A 15565-nucleotide genomic window follows, 5' to 3' on the forward strand; every position below is an offset into this window, starting at 1 on the left:
AATGACCTAAATAAACATATTACTCAGAATGTGTCCTCCATGTTTATTGGTGCTGTAACTCATAGAGAAATAATTAACATTGTGAAGACATTTAAAAATAAAAAGTCCACTGACTGTTTTGGTATTGACATAATATTAGTTAAAAGTATTATAGAATGTATAGTGCAGCCTTTCGCATACATTTGTAATCTGTCCTTCCGAACTGGTGTGTTTCCCTCACAAGTGAAAATAGCAAAAGTTATTCCAATCCATAAAAACAGAGAGATGTCAGTTTACCAATTATAGGCCAATATCACTACTCCCACAGTTCTCAAAAATTTTAGAAAAGTTATTTGTTAATAGACTTGATAAGTATATTGAGAAGCATAATCTCCTAAGTGATAACCAATATGGCTTTAGAGTGAAAAGGTCCACTTCGATGGCAGTGATGGAACTTGTTGAAGGGATATCTAATGCTATAGATAATAAGGAATATACTGAATCTGGGTCCTAAACTCTGTCAACTTCAGGTCCCAAAGTCAAACAAATGCTGTGGCATCACTGTGAGTTAAAAACTGTCTAAATTCTTTCATCTTTAATAAAATGATCAGCGTTGCTGCTTTACCAGGTGTAAAAATTAAGTTTAACATCCAGGCATCCATGAAAACAGAATTTATGACATTTAACAGAGTTAGAAGTTAGCAGGAAGTTAGCTCACTAGCTTCCACCTAAACATGATATAGCATGTTCTGACTGAGAGATTTCTGAAAAAAATCAAACGTACAGCTCTGCTATCACTTCCAACATAAATGAAGACAGGAAACTAAACAGCAGTGACGTTTGTAGGGTTACTGAAGTTGGCTAGCTGCTATATAATGATGTGCTACGTGATCGCTAGCAACACAGCTATGTTAGCACAACATTAGCATAGTGAAGCTGGAGGATGAACGCTAACTTTTTTCCACTTGATAAAAGTTAACGTGAAGGTTCCTGATGGTTAGAGACAAATGCAATCGCATGGCAGGATGCTGTAAACGGACCAAACTTCAGTCAGGAGAACAACTGAGATAATCCATCCACAATACCAGGTTAGTCATTAATATACTGCAACAACATGGGAATAGAGCAGCTGCAGAGAATTCAACATTAATGAATCAATGTTACTGAAGTGGAGGAAGCAAGAAGAATGAGCTGAGTAAAGTTTGACTTATCTGACTGTTTTGTTTTGATTAATGCGCCTTATGGTCCGAAAAATACATTATGTCAGATATAAGTGTTGTCCAATGAACTCTGTGGTTCACTGTATGTGCTCGAACACTCAAAGCTAAAAGTAACTGGAACAAAGGTTGTAAAAACACTAAGAACACAAATAAAATACATTTATTTTAGTGTCTTTAGATTTTTAACTGTATGATTGTATTTTTTCTGTACAACATTAAAAACATGTCTAATGTCAAACCAATCTCCTGGTCTGTTTGGCAGCTGTGATATAATACTGTATTATGTTATGTGTCTTTTTAAAATGTATTTATTTATTTAGTTTTTTCTTAGTTGTGGGTCTCTTGGGAGAGATTATCATCTCAGTGAGACAGCATGATTTAATAAAACAGGAGCAAAAATGAAATAATGTAAAATTGAAATGACAAGCAGAGCCACATCTTTATCTGTTTGTAAGTGCTGTTTTATCTCACAAGTTCCCCTTTTTGCTTCTCCTACAGGAACAACTTCCAGATCTGTGGTCCCACTTCCAAAACCTGAACCTGGAGGCACACATGTACGCCTCCCAGTGGTTCCTAACGCTCTTCACCGCCAAATTCCCCCTGTGCATGGTTTTTCACATCACCGACCTGCTGCTCTGCGAGGTAACGTCAGTGCACTTGTTATACTGATTACATGGGGAGAGGGCTTTAGTCTACATTGTCCAGAGTCCAGTAAGGCGATGCTCAACTGTCTGGAAACAGGAAATCAGTTGAAAGTGGATAGAAAGGCGGTTACGAGGGGTCAGGAGAAGGGTATTAGAGGAGAGGGTTGGATGTCCACAAAGACTGCTGAAAACAGCTCTTCTAAAAATGCCTGGCTTCATTGCTGTGATGTGGAAAATGCTCAGAAGTAATGTATGCTGCAAGTTCTGCTAGCTCCACAGAAATATATTCCTCCAAGCAGTTTTTATTACCCCTCAGCCCTCAGCCGGCAGGTGTGTTGTCAGATAATACCCGTCGATCATTAATCGTTAATAAGCAGAGTGACGGGGCTCTGGGACCCTTAGCTCCCTATTGTAAGGCAAATGTTAAAAACCTCAATGTGCACCTTGATGTTCCTTTAAACTGTGTGAACCAAGGTAAAGCCACACCTTCCAGCTGATGTCTTTGGACGTGTTATTCATGTGTTCATTACTTGCCGACTGGACTACTGCAGTTCTCTGTATCTGGTTTGGACCAAGCCTCTCTTTACCGTCTCCAGTTGGTCCAAAATGCAGCTGCTCGACTGCGACTGGCACTAAAGTGAAGGAGCCTGTAACCCCGGTGTTGGCCTCTCCACACTGACTTCCTGTTCTTTACACGATCCAATTTAAAATCGTAATTTTTGTTTAAAATCACTGAACGGCCGAGCCCCTTCTCACCGGTCTGAGCTCCTGTTTGTTTGTCCAAACTAACCTTAACTATTCCACGGCCTGCTCTGTGGCAGGTCCCAGACTCTGGAATAGTCTTCCTCCTGATATTAGATCTGCACAAAAAAAAGCTTTGGCACATGGACAAAGATCCCTGAGATATCTAGTGAAGCCAAATAATTGGCTTTTGTGGTCACTTCAAATGTATAAAGAAATTACGGAAATACAGTTCATCATGATATGTGTAGAGATGATTTTGTACAAACGGGGTAAGAAGACATTTTCATACAATACTAAGAGGATATGACATATGGGGGAAAAAAGTGCAACATCTTAATGAGATAAAAAATAAATCACCTTTCTGTCTCGCAGATCTGCTTTTAACTCGCGCTGACCTAAACAGTTTGGTTTTAGTTGTTATTTTATTCATTTTTCTATATTTTGCTGCTTCATTGTTGTTTGTTTATTGTAGTGGTATTTTACATTGTAAGCACTTTGTGCAGCATGGCCTGTTGGTAGTGTGCTGTATAAATAAACTGGACCTTGACCCTTTAAAAAAACCAAACAAAAACAGCAAGTGCTGTGCTATGAAGGAGAGTCACACGATGTTGCCAAGCTGCTGGTGCTTTTACCGCCGTGCAAATCCAAATCAGTTTCCACGAGCCCTTCTGGAATGTGAAAGGAGACTAGAGTAGTGAGGGAGGAGTCGGCGAGCCCAAACTACACTTCCCGGTTATCAGTGGCCACAAGTAAAGGGCACACAGCATCGATGCTTCTGCTCAGGCCTTTTAGGGTCGATGCTATCAATGATCTAATATCATCAGGGCCACCTGACCTAATACCGATCGATGAGCAAGTCACTTATCATCTTACAAAATCTGCGTGACAGAAGAAGCGTTATTCCCAGAAATAACGGGCGTCACTGAGGAGCTTTATATGATACGTTTCAGATATGTATATATCGAAAAATATATATTTCAGAGTTAAGTTGACGAATAAACCCCACACACTGCCAAACAGTCTTGGATGTGGTTCTATAGTACAATATAATCCCGTGTCGTCTCATGGCACGTTACATGGTAAGTTAACGATGGCGATTTCACCCCTGAGAATGCACTTGGCATCGGCGGGGAGGAGAAGCTCCCTTTTTGCAGAAGGAACCCCTGACACAACCAGGCTAAGGTTGGGCAGCCATCTGCCTCGACTGGTTGAGTGAGAGGAAAGCTGAGAGAGAGAAGCGGAGCACTGAGCATCAACAAACAGTGAACAGACTTGTGGGCCAGTATCCATAGATCAGACACATTCAGCTCTGGAGACTCCTGCAGAAGAGCTGCAGAGAAACTAGGAAACTGAGACGAAGAGAGGGGATAATGTGCTGTTCCGTTCAGTGTTTCAGTCATTTACACAAAATATCTGCTGAGTTCCTGCCCCAAGTGGAGGAGTTCAAGTATCTCGGGGTCTTGTTCGCGAGTGATGGGAGAAGGGAGCCGGAGATCGACAGACGGATTGGTGCGGCGGCTGCAGTGATGCGGACGCTGCACCGGTCCGTCGTGGTGAAGAGGGAGCTGAGTGTAAAAGCGAAGCTCTCAATTTACCGGTCGATCTACGTCCCTACCCTCACCTATGGCCACGAGCTGTGGGTAGTGACCGAAAGAACGAGATCGCGGATACAAGCGGCAGAAATGAGCTTCCTCCGAAGGGTGGCTGGCCTCTCCCTTAGAGATAGGGTGAGAAGTTCGGCCATCTGGGAGGGGCTCAGAGTAGAGCCGCTGCTGCTCCACATCGAAAGGAGCCAGCTGAGGTGGTTCGGGCATCTGACAAGGATGCCCCCTGGGCGCCTCCTGGGTGAGGTGTTCCAGGCATGTCCCACCGGGAGGAGGCCCCGGGGCAGACCCAGGACACGCTGGGGAGATTATATCTCTCGGCTGGCCTGGGAACGCCTTGGTATTCCCCCGGATAAGCTGGAGGAGGTGGCTGGGGAGAGGGAGGTCTGGGCCTCTTTGCTTAGGCTGCTGCCCCCGCGACCCGGCCCCAGACAAAGCGGATGAAGATGGATGGATGGATCTGAATACCAGAAAGACAAATATTGGGCAAAGTACTACACGGTGGCCCCCCAGGGGATCTTGTGGGCGGTGTAGCAGGACTACGGGGTACGTGGCCAACAACGGTGGGTCATTGTTATGAACTGTCGGTCCTTTAACAGAGCGGTGTTCCCGTCCTTGGCAAAAAGTCAAATCGGTTTTCAGCGGGTCGTGGACTCTGGAGTTTCGTCTCATCTCCACTCCTGTTTGTGATGATGTTCTTTAAGCTTCATCAGAACATGGCCCTGCACGTACACTGAGGTGGTTTGCAGCTGAGGGTGAACCAACGATACAGGTTAGGACCCCAACCCCCGGGCCATGGACCGGTACCGGTCCATTTTTAAAAAAATCGTTTTTATCGTTAACTCTGTTTCCCTGGGTCTTTTCCAGGATGTAGTTGTGCGTCTTATTTTGAAAGAAATATTTACACGTTACCATAGTGACCAGAGAGCGTTAAGGGGCAGAGAGGAGGATGTTACTCTCAGCGTTGTTGGTGCTTTTCAGGAGGACGCTGCTAATAAAGTTACACAATTACACAGTGAATTTGCATTTGTTATTACATTTACAAAATAGCAGTTTTTGTCGTGGTCGTATCATTTTATTTTGTTGTATTTATCCGCCACACCTTAAAGGCCGGTCCGTGAAGAATATTGTCTGACATTAAACCGTCCGTGGCACAAAAAAGGTTGGGGAGCGCTGGATTAGGGGACTGATGTAGCTGCCATAGACTTGGTGGAACCAGAAATACAATGGGGGCCATGTAATGTTTCAGCCTACGCACAAGGCTGCATGGGGCCGATAACAAAGCCCTGAGGAACACCTGATCTAATGCATGCAGATCCTAATGAACTGCTCATGTCATTCAGTAAGTGTGCAGCGAGTATGACCTGCTGTGTCACATTCTGACTTTTAACACAAAGTAACCTTATCAGTTACCAACGCCATCGTCCTTGGTTACAATTTGACTTAATGACTCTATTTTAAAAATAAAAGTACATAAAGACGGTGGGATTTTAGTGTTTTCATTCCTAATGCTTTGACCGACTGTCTCACTGTAATTGCATCAAATGCAAAATCAACTTTCTTCCATCCTCCTCCCTCTCTGCCTTCCTTCCTTCTTCCCTTCCTTTTTTTCCAGTCTCCCCTTTCCTGCCTCCCAGTTAGCCTCAGGCAGAACAATTAAAAGTTTCCCAAGTCTTTCTCACCCATTGAGCCGCATGATGACAATCTGCCTGTTAAAGCAGCATTGTGATATTATGCTCCCCCCTCATCCTTTTCACCATCTCGCACTCCTCTCTTCTTTCCATTATCTTTTTCTTGTATTGTCATTTTGTTTGTTGCACTCACACTTTGTCATTTCCTGAAACTTTTCTGTGGTGTTTTTTTATATCTTTGTTTTCTTGCTCTCTTTTTCTTTCTGTTTGTATGTAAACCTGTAAGTACGTCGCTGTTTTAAAGCAGGACAAACTCTTTGTTCTTTTGTTTCACTCTGACAATCTTCTTCTTTGTGATTGTTCCTCGTCACTGTCAGACCCTCATTGTGAATCACTCTCTTTGTCTCAGCTGCTGTCTTTATTTGATGGTCTCCTTAGAAATGTATGCTGATCATTCCCCTCGCTCTATATCTATAATCTCTCTAGATATAGATAGATAGATCTTCTCTCCCCAGTTTAGTATCTCCCCGTCTATGGATGTTTCTCTCTTGTCCCTGCTTGAACACACAGTTCGAGATAATCTCTCCTCCCAAACACGCCATTGCTCATGCCTCAGCACTCTAGCGCCATCTTGAGGCCTGCACAGATAGGTGTGTGGAGGCAGAGCTCCCCCTCTTTTCTCTTTCTTCAGATATTTTTAGAGCTGCTCAGATATTTTTAGCTCTGTGTTGCCATGTGAACTGGTTGTCACGGAGACCAAGGAGATGGGTGTTCCCATGCAGAGTTTGCATTCGCATTACATTTTCTTTCTTTTGGTCAAAATTACAAGCACTGTATGAAGAAATGGTCGAAATAATACAACAAAATATGCACATTATATATAAAAGAAAGGGGCGTTTGTTTTTAAGCAGCACTCTGCGCCTCTGGATTGGCTCTACCCTGTGAAGCTTGTATTTCGGTTTCTTTGTGCTGCAGCTGCAGAATCATTCGTAGAGTACTCATCAGACGATAAAAGGAAATTTGTGTTTCCTACAAATTTTATGCTGAACTGAAAGGTGCTCTGTGGCATCGCTAAATAAATACTGATAAGCTAATTGTAAAAGACCATGTTCAGCTCACACATCTGCTCGTCTGTGAAAATATTTATAAAGTTGTGTTGGCGCTCCTTGATTGATAGTAAAACGGCAGAAGCTTGTCACACAGTAGATATTTGTTTCTGTTTGATCCTGTAATTGCATGTCCAGCATCGCTATGATGAACAGTTAAACTGTACTTGTGCTTGTGAACAGAGCATCCATCACTGTGATCGTGTGTTTATAAAGGTGTGGGTATGAAAAATAGAAAATAAGAAGCTGAGGTTATCCTGACCTGAGCAAAAGCTGAGAAGTGGAGCCGACGGTTTCTTTTTGTTTACTGTGGCAGTGATTCTTGCAGAACTCGAGATTGAAGTATTGTTTCAGAAAAATGTGACTCTGTTCGCTGTTTGCAGATTTTCATTTTTACAGCTCCAAAGTGCAGCATCAAGTTTAAAATTGCTAAAGTGGCTTTTAACAACGACACATGCAAATGAATGTAGCTGTTTCTATTGTTTCTGTTTTCACAAATAGTTCTTCTCTTTCAGGGACTGAACATCATCTTCAACGTAGCCCTCGCCCTGCTCAAGGTTAGTCCTCACTTTCTTTGTACATCTGTGTTTAAATCAGTCTCTGCACATGTAGGAAGCCCAAAGTGCAAATCAAAGCACATGCAGGCCGGATTGCAACAAGAGGCATTTGTTTACATCTGTCCCCTCCTAGTGGTCAAATCACAAACTGCATCTGGAAGAGAGGAAGCTGGTTGCATTAGTTGCATACACTTCATGTGGTTTGTCCATAGAAAGCAAATGGTTAGTCTCGAGACAACAGTCTCTGCCGTCGTGTCCTTGGGTAAGACGCTTCACCTACCACCTACTGGTGTTGGTCAGAGGGGTCGATGGTGCGATATGGCAGCCTCGCTTCTGTCAGTCTGCCCCAGGGCAGCTGTGGCTACAGCTGTAGCTGCCTCCACCAGTGTGTGAATGTGAGAGTGAATGAATAGTGGCATTGTAAAGCGCTTTGAGGGCCCCGAAAAGCGCTATATAAATGCAATCCATTATTATTATTATTATTATTATTATTATTATTATTATTATTATTATTATTATTGAGTTCTTACAGTAAAGGCTGCAGATTTGACAGAGGAGAAAAACCACACTGAGCTAAACAATTTGTGGTCATTTGAAATGTAGCAGAGTTTTAGATGAGCTGTTGATGCTTTTGTATTTTATCGGATGGGTTGGTTTGATTCATTCATTCATTGGTTTACCAGAGACGGGGTGAGATGCAGTTGGCTTGAGTGTCATGGAGCCCATGGGTGAAAAATGTAAGGATATTCCAGATTTAAAAAAACAAGAGAGAAGAAAAGCTGCAGGTTTTCTTCAACAGCACGATCGACAGTGTTTGTGTAATCACACTTACTGCCAGAAGGGGGAGACAAAAGTTACATATTTAATCATTTTCGTTCTCAATCACAGGAACCAGACGGCTGGGTCACAGACTGTCCACGTACAGACCAGGAAACTGTTTGTCTTTGATTTAAGGGATTAGTATTATTACCTAGTATGCTAGTTAATAACATGTTTGGTTGATTTTAAATTGGTTAAAATTTGGGGCTTCTTTTTTTATTTTTTGCTTTTTTAAATACCAAATGGTTTGCATGTTTTTGTTGTCCAAGCACAGGGGTGAAGAATTACTACTTGTTGTTATTTTCTCTGTTTGTGGTGGGATAGATCAGTGAGTTTTGGTGGGATGACTGTGTCATAGAGCACGCCTGTGTCTGGCTGTTCAGTGTGGGCAGTAATTTGATGGGACCTCCTCTGTTCTCAGTACTGTTCAGGTACAAGTTTTTCATTTTGTGACAACAAATCTCTGTTAGCTGGCTCGTAATTACACTGGCTGACAGTTTCCAGGTAAACAGATGAAGTCTGGCATAAACAGCCTCACCTTCTTTCCTCTTTTTTACACAGCCGGAGTGTGAAAGGGCTGAATTTTACACAAGCGTGTGATAAAATGATGGAACAACCAGGAAAGTTTTCTCTCTTTTCTTTATCTTTCCTGTGATCCCAGAAGAAACTTCATGGCTGCGTTTGAACTTCTTATGCCATGATCAATATTTTACTTTTACCGATTAGTTACCCGTGTTTATTATCGATCAGTCCACACAAACGAATAAGGTCTGCATTTAAAATACTAGAATAAATAAATTAACTTGCACTCATATAGTTGAATAACAATAATAACAATGATTATGATGACAGTAATAAGAAGCTTTCAGATACTAATGAGGCAATGGCTGTGCTTTTATTTTTTCTCTGGTTAAAATTAAGGATGGCTGGTTTCTGAAAAGCCCTCCTCCTCTGTGTGCTGGTCATCAGTTATTCTGTGTCAGAGAGAAAGATGCGGTGGATACGATGGTTGGAAATGGAGAACAAACGAGGATGTGAGGAGGGAGGAGTGTGGTAGGGGCTTCCACTGCCTCTTTCTAATTGGCCGGGCATGACGGCATTCTCCCCAGAGGCTCCCTCCTCCTCCCTCCATCCATCCTGCACTCTTCCTCGCTCTCATCACCCCTCCCTCCATCTGTGTTCGCCTCCCTCCCTCCCTCTCCGGCTTAGTCGCCACATCCACATCACAGCAGGGGCATAAGAGATAACGTTAGCGATCTGGACCTGAAGGAGAAAAGCTGTGTGTGTCTGTGATTTTATGTTTTGCTCTTTTTGCTCTTTATCCTTTCCTGCCGTGGATGCCTGCTCGGAGCCTTTACTTTCACTCACTTCCTCGTTCCCCATCTTCTTTACCTCCTGCTCCACTACCTCTACCTCCTCCTTTTCTCTGGTTGGATATGTATCTGTCCAACACGCTACCTCCGTCCACCAGCCAGACCTCTGCAACGGAGCCGCCCCTGCTACTGATAGCTATTAGCTCCTAGCATCACAAGTACAGAGAGGTTGAGGGTTGGAAACACTGTGGCGTGGCTTCATTGCGTTGCCTGGTCCCAGCTGCTGGCCAAGGCAGAGACTCCTGCAGATCCAACACCCACTCGTACCCTCGTTCAGTGAGTCGGTGCTGTTCAGAGCAACGAGAAAGGACTTTCTACCTAAAGGAGGCAGCTCCTGAGCTCAAAAATCTACTGACAAATACAGACCGGATGCACGGCTGCTCCTGCTGATAGAAATCTGCTGAGGGCAGAAGCAGGAGTCCAGGCTCGCGCTGTGAACTAGGCTGCTGCTTGCTGTGGTTTGGATTTGCGCAGAATTGAAAGTCTTACACCGGTGAAGAGCTGAAGGAGGCTGTCGTCACACACTTTCTGTTCTGTTCCATTTTTCCATCTTGGTTTTCATGCATCACTGGTTTGCGTGTGAGTCAGTGAGTTCAGCATCCGCTCAGCCGTACTCTAACTCAAACACGCAGCGCATCGTCTCCTGCGGGCGCAAACGCGCCACGTTCCAAACGGACCACATCTCGTCCTTTTCTGCTTTTTCGCTAGGACCGCCTGTCCAGGCGTGGAGGGCACACAAAGAGATCAGTGCTGTTTATTTCACGGTCTTTTCAGAGAAATCAGACCTCGGCGAAGCTCCATTTGCAAAGTGGGTACAAACGTATCGACTGCTTTGATGTGTCATCGCTCACGCGCTGAGCCTCGAGCATTAAGGCCACGCCGCCGTGCAGCCGGAGCCAGATTTTCTCCGTGTCTTTGAAGTCAGCGAAGGGAAAAATACAAAAAGGTGGCGTTCTTATCCAGTGCCGCCGTTTGCTGGAGAAGCACCCCACGTGTTGAGCAGCTTTGTTGCCAGGCAACAGTACGCTGGATTGGAATTGGTTAGAGGGAGTTTGCCAGGGGAAGAAGATGAGAGTGGGTCGTGTGATTGGGTTTCAAAGCAAGTCTGGCAGGTAGCTGAAAGACTCAGCATTATGTGGAAAGCAGCGCCAACACATCGTTTCCTGACTGTGATTGCGTCGCACCGGAGGGCCGGCGCCGGGCTCTGACAGTGGTACAAGCTGAGCGGCCTCCGCCAACGTCTTGTCCACGTGTTGATAGTCTGCGTTGCCCGGATGAACTGGATCGATCTGAACGTCACGTGTCCTGGACGTCGAAGCGCCGGCTGCCGAGTTGCTGTGTTTCATTGAGCTCGTCTTCCATTCGTTTCCACCTGCCCTCCTGAACGCCGGGCTGCCACGGCGTGCAAATAGCAGCTGCTCTCTCCTCATTCACCAGAACCTCAACACTTTTTGACACTGAGCTGAGAACGGAGGTTCCCACGCTCCTCCTCGTCTACTCCAACAACACAGGAAACTCCTGGGCATCTAGACGACACGCTGGAGTCATCTTCCATCCTGGCCCCGGAGCGGGACCACCCCTCTCCCTCTCCCTCACCCTGTCCCACCCCACCTCCATCTCCTCCACGCTCTCCACCGCCCTCTCCTCCTCCTGTACCAGTCCTGACCCCACATTTGCCCCTTCCAGCAGTTTGCAAAGCAGTGGAAGATGGCGAGGGAAAGACGGAAGAGAGGGCCCACGGCAGTCAGGCCTCACCAGACTCTTTCTGCAGGGTCATGGACCTTCTTGGGATGGGACACCGGCTCTTCGTCCCCAGGCTGCTGGCGGTGAGAGAGCGATGCAGGGATGGAGTGGTGGTTGACTGTTAGACCAGTTAGACCAGAGTGTTTTTAATGGGGGAAGAGTTTGTGGGGAAATGGGAACGTGTGCCTTTTAAAATGCAGTCTCAGTTTATGAATTCATTTAGTAGTTGTATCTGTCGCTGTGATGCCTTGCTGGTCATGTTGCGTACATGCAGCTGACTGCTTGAAATTTCCTTTACAGCACGAGCTGTTTGTTTGCTGCCTGATGTCACCTCCACGTTTATTCCGTCTGCAGAAATGGAACAAAAAATAATCTTACAAGGAAAACGCTCTCTGATCTCAAAGCACACGCTCGACACAGATTCTGGTGTCTTTGCATCTTCTCACCACAGGGTGGCGGTATTGTTGTGTTATTAAATACTCTGTGATCTCTTTACCCCATAAAGATGATGTTCGACGCCTCGGTATGTGTCAGTAAACGCGTGGTTTGATGACCATTAGAATAGGAACTGGAAAAGAAAGCCGCTGAGTTTCGTGAGGACGTGTCACCTCTCGTCTCCCATCAGAGGCTTGAAAAATGACAGAAAAGAGCTTCAGTGGTCATTCCTATCAGGGATTTCAAGGGGTGAAGGGTTTAAATATGGGAGTTACAAATGGTTCTCATGCTGCTGCATAAACAAGGTGCTGAAGGGGGAGAGCAGCATGGGATTAGCACAGCAGGACTCCGATGGACAGAGTTCTCAGCCTTTGCTTAGAGATGATTAAAAGTAACTGGCTGCACAGGAAATATCATTTTATAAAACTACAGTGTAACTATTGTTTTACAATAAGAGCTATAACACGTAAGGGAATGCTTACAACAAGTTAAGTGTGTAACTACAGTTTTCTCTGTATTATCACTGGTTCTTAGTCTTAGTTCTGTGTCTCATTAATTATCCCTTGTTGTTCTCTCTCCTCCCACTCCTCCTCGTCCACTTCCAGACGTCTAAAGAGGACCTGTTGCAGGCAGACTTCGAGGGGGCTCTCAAGTTTTTCAGAGTCCAGCTCCCCAAACGATACAGAGCTGCAGAGAACGCCCGAAGGCTCATGGAGCAGGCCTGCAACATCAAGGTAAGAGACAGTTGTGCAAGTGTGTACAAACACACAAGGCCTTTGCACATAATGCAAGGGTATTCATGTAAATCTTGTATCCACTGAGCCAGATGAGTCAGAGGTGCAGTTCTGGCTGCTGTATGTGGTTGTAGCCTGTGGTAGTCTGGACCACAGCAGCACCCGTGGTTTGTACACAGTGCACTCTCTCTCAGGTGGCCTGCAGCGGTATCGCACTCGCTGAGCTGCTTATTCATGTGCCACAGCAGGGTTACTCGTGTTTCACGTGCACCACGCTCTGCAGAGGTGAGCTGTGACTAAATGCTGTACTTTAAGGAACATTAGTGATTACGTTGTCTCATTCTGGGTATTGAAAGCCATCCTGAAATGTAAAAAGCATCACTCACTGTGAAGCAGGAAGGAACTGAGCCCTGTGCTGTCAGTCAGAACGCTCTAATGAAGTGATGTGCAGTAGGTGGAAGTATCTGGAGCACCAGGCCAGAGAGGTTAAACACAGTGCAGTTTCTGTACCATATACTTTTATCTTTGCTTCTTTAGTCTTCTGTAAAAGTCTTTATTGTGCATTTGTTTTCCTCTGCTCTGTGAATCCATCACCTACAACACGGTTTCTATGGATGGCGGTCCAGGCCGTGTTTTCCCTAAAATACTTCCTGATGCCGTTACGATCCTCCTACTGACCTTAAAGCGGCCGCTGGCATTCAGGGAATTTGCCGAGCTCACCAGAGACCAAAGAACGGTACACGGTGTGTGCGATGCTGTGTGTACTTGTGTCAGCGGTTTGTGTTACGACAGAGGAAGGAAGGAGAAAAAAGATGGAAGAGATAATCACCCACCCTCCTCTCCCCTGCGTCTCAGTGATACGTACTGTAATATTTTACATTTTCTTATCCCGAGCGAGTCGGCTCGAGGCCACGTTGATAAGATGCTGTTCTCTTATGATTCTCGTGTGCTTCTGTGTTTGTCGTCATACAGGATATCCTGTGTTGCGGCTCAGGAGTCTTCTGCATTGGTGGCTTTAGTAGTATTTTGGTTCTGTGCACCCACACAACCTGTTTACTTCAAAACTGGAGTAAATTTGAACAACTAAACAGCATAGACGTGTTCTGTGGTACGAAGTGACTGTTAAACAGGCGTCGAGGGAAGGCTGTAAAAACTTTGACAGAGTGTGTGGTTCCCATCAGTGTCCCGATTCACATGTGAGGAGGAAGAGGAGTTATCGTCTGTCTGAAAGGATGAGCAGAAACACTTTGCGCCTCGTTCTGCTCGTTCCTTCATCGTACCTCGCCGTTCTCTCGCTCCTGCGTTGTTTCTTGCGTTGACGAGCTGAGCACAGACTTTCTTTTTTTGGCACTTTGCTCAAACAAAAACACAAACTCACCGCCGTGATCGAACGAGCGTTTGTGCTTACTTTGGAATGTTAGGCTCACGGACTCGTTATCGTGCAGAACGTGCTGAAGTTGTTCACGTTGGCCTTGCAGTTGAGACTGAAGATGGAAACGGAGAATTCAGCTTTTTGGGAGCAGTGAGGAACCAAAACATGAAAGTAGTGACTTATATCTGTGATATAAACGTCATAGCAGAGAAACTTTTCTCAGCCCTTCTCGAGTTGTTCCACATTTTCTTTTCCTCCCCGTGGACAGAGGTGTGAGCAGATTAACACAAAAAGGGCCTCAAAGAAAACCGTAAGAGGAGAAAGGAGTCTTGCTGCCCACTCCCACCAGCTGACCCACAGGTCACATGTTACACAAGCTTGAATATGTCACGTCACACACGCCACATGAAATCTCGTAACCGGGCATGCCAGGCCACGTTTGGTTATGCCAGTCGTGTCGAAAACCAAACCTTCCACTAATCTATGGACTTGTTACGCTCTCAGCCGTCCCACACGCTCACTGATGACTGTGACCGTCTGTTAGTCATGTTTCTTTTTTTCTTTTTCTTTTTTTTTAATGACATCAGAAACAGCAGTATGCGACATTACGTGATGGCAGAGCTTCAGTTCATCCTTTGTCATTTTTTTTTTTTTTTTTTTTTTTTTTTTTTTTTTAATAAATAGGACAGGGGGAATGAATGAGAGAGAGAGGGGGAGAGAAAGAAAGAAAACCAAAGGGGAGAAGAGACGGTGAGAAGGGGGGGGAAGAGAGACAAAAAAAAAAAAAAGAACTCCTGGGTCACCTGTATGGAGGAAAAAAAAACAAACAAACAAAAAAAACTAACAGAGGAGACAGCAAACAACAAAGAGCAACATAATAATAGAGAAAACAAAGCACCATCACAATAAACTAGCTAGTCATAGATATCAATATTTACTAAATAATAAACGATATTGTGCAGCACGCAAGATAGACAGCACACAGTGTGCTTTGAGGCAGCAGCCAAGAAAGCTTTAGTCCACGTCTGTGCATACCCATGTGTGCATACCTGTGTGGATCAGCATGCTTGCATTCCAAAGGTTTCTCCATGTAATGATCTGCTAGGGAGTGTGGGGGGGCCACAGCCCCGTCCTCCAGGGTGTGAAGCGGGCATGGAGGAGATCAAAACTCCAGACATCCAGAGGCCCCCAGAACACAAGAGACCATGGAAGACCAACAGAGGGGCAGCCGCGCCACTGTCCCAGTAAGAGCTGAGGAGAGTCCCAGATGAGGGCTCACTCAGCAGCCGCGGAACAGAAACCAGGGGGAGTTGCAGTGACGCGCCCGTGAGCTCCGCCGGCCCCCAGCTGCGCCAGCTGTTAGTTATGTTTCTAACAGGCGAGATCAAAGATGAGAGAAGGAAGCAGCCACTCTGAACATATCTGATTTTCCACTCATGAGAAGTTAAACCATTTGATATGTAAACGAAAGGCCGTTGGACCTAGTAGCCATCTTTGTGGGGACGACATGCTAGCACCGCTTTAGCTAATGGGCAGAACGGCCCCCCAGCACTTCTTTCTCTTCACCACCCCCCCTTCTCAATTTTTTCTGCCGACGTTTAAAT

At 45.2% G+C, this 15565-nt stretch overlaps 1 protein-coding gene across 3 annotated transcripts in view; it reads left to right on the top strand.

The window, feature by feature from the left end:
- Positions 1 to 15565, top strand: part of rabgap1l (RAB GTPase activating protein 1-like) — a 93759-nt gene that overhangs the window by 62233 nt on the left and 15961 nt on the right. For 2 of the 3 annotated variants that reach the window (XM_082510367.1, XM_082510368.1), the window contains exons 17-19: positions 1698 to 1841; positions 7444 to 7485; positions 12461 to 12589. In XM_082510367.1, coding sequence (XP_082366493.1) covers positions 1698 to 1841; positions 7444 to 7485; positions 12461 to 12589 — 315 coding nt within the window. Of the gene's footprint in view, positions 1 to 979; positions 1068 to 1697; positions 1842 to 7443; positions 7486 to 12460; positions 12590 to 15565 lie in introns of those variants that run through there. The other variant, XM_082510370.1, reaches the window with a different exon arrangement.

Source organism: Aulonocara stuartgranti (genome assembly GCF_965226115.1).
Source record: "Aulonocara stuartgranti genome assembly, chromosome: 17".
NCBI lineage: Eukaryota > Metazoa > Chordata > Actinopteri > Cichliformes > Cichlidae > Aulonocara > Aulonocara stuartgranti.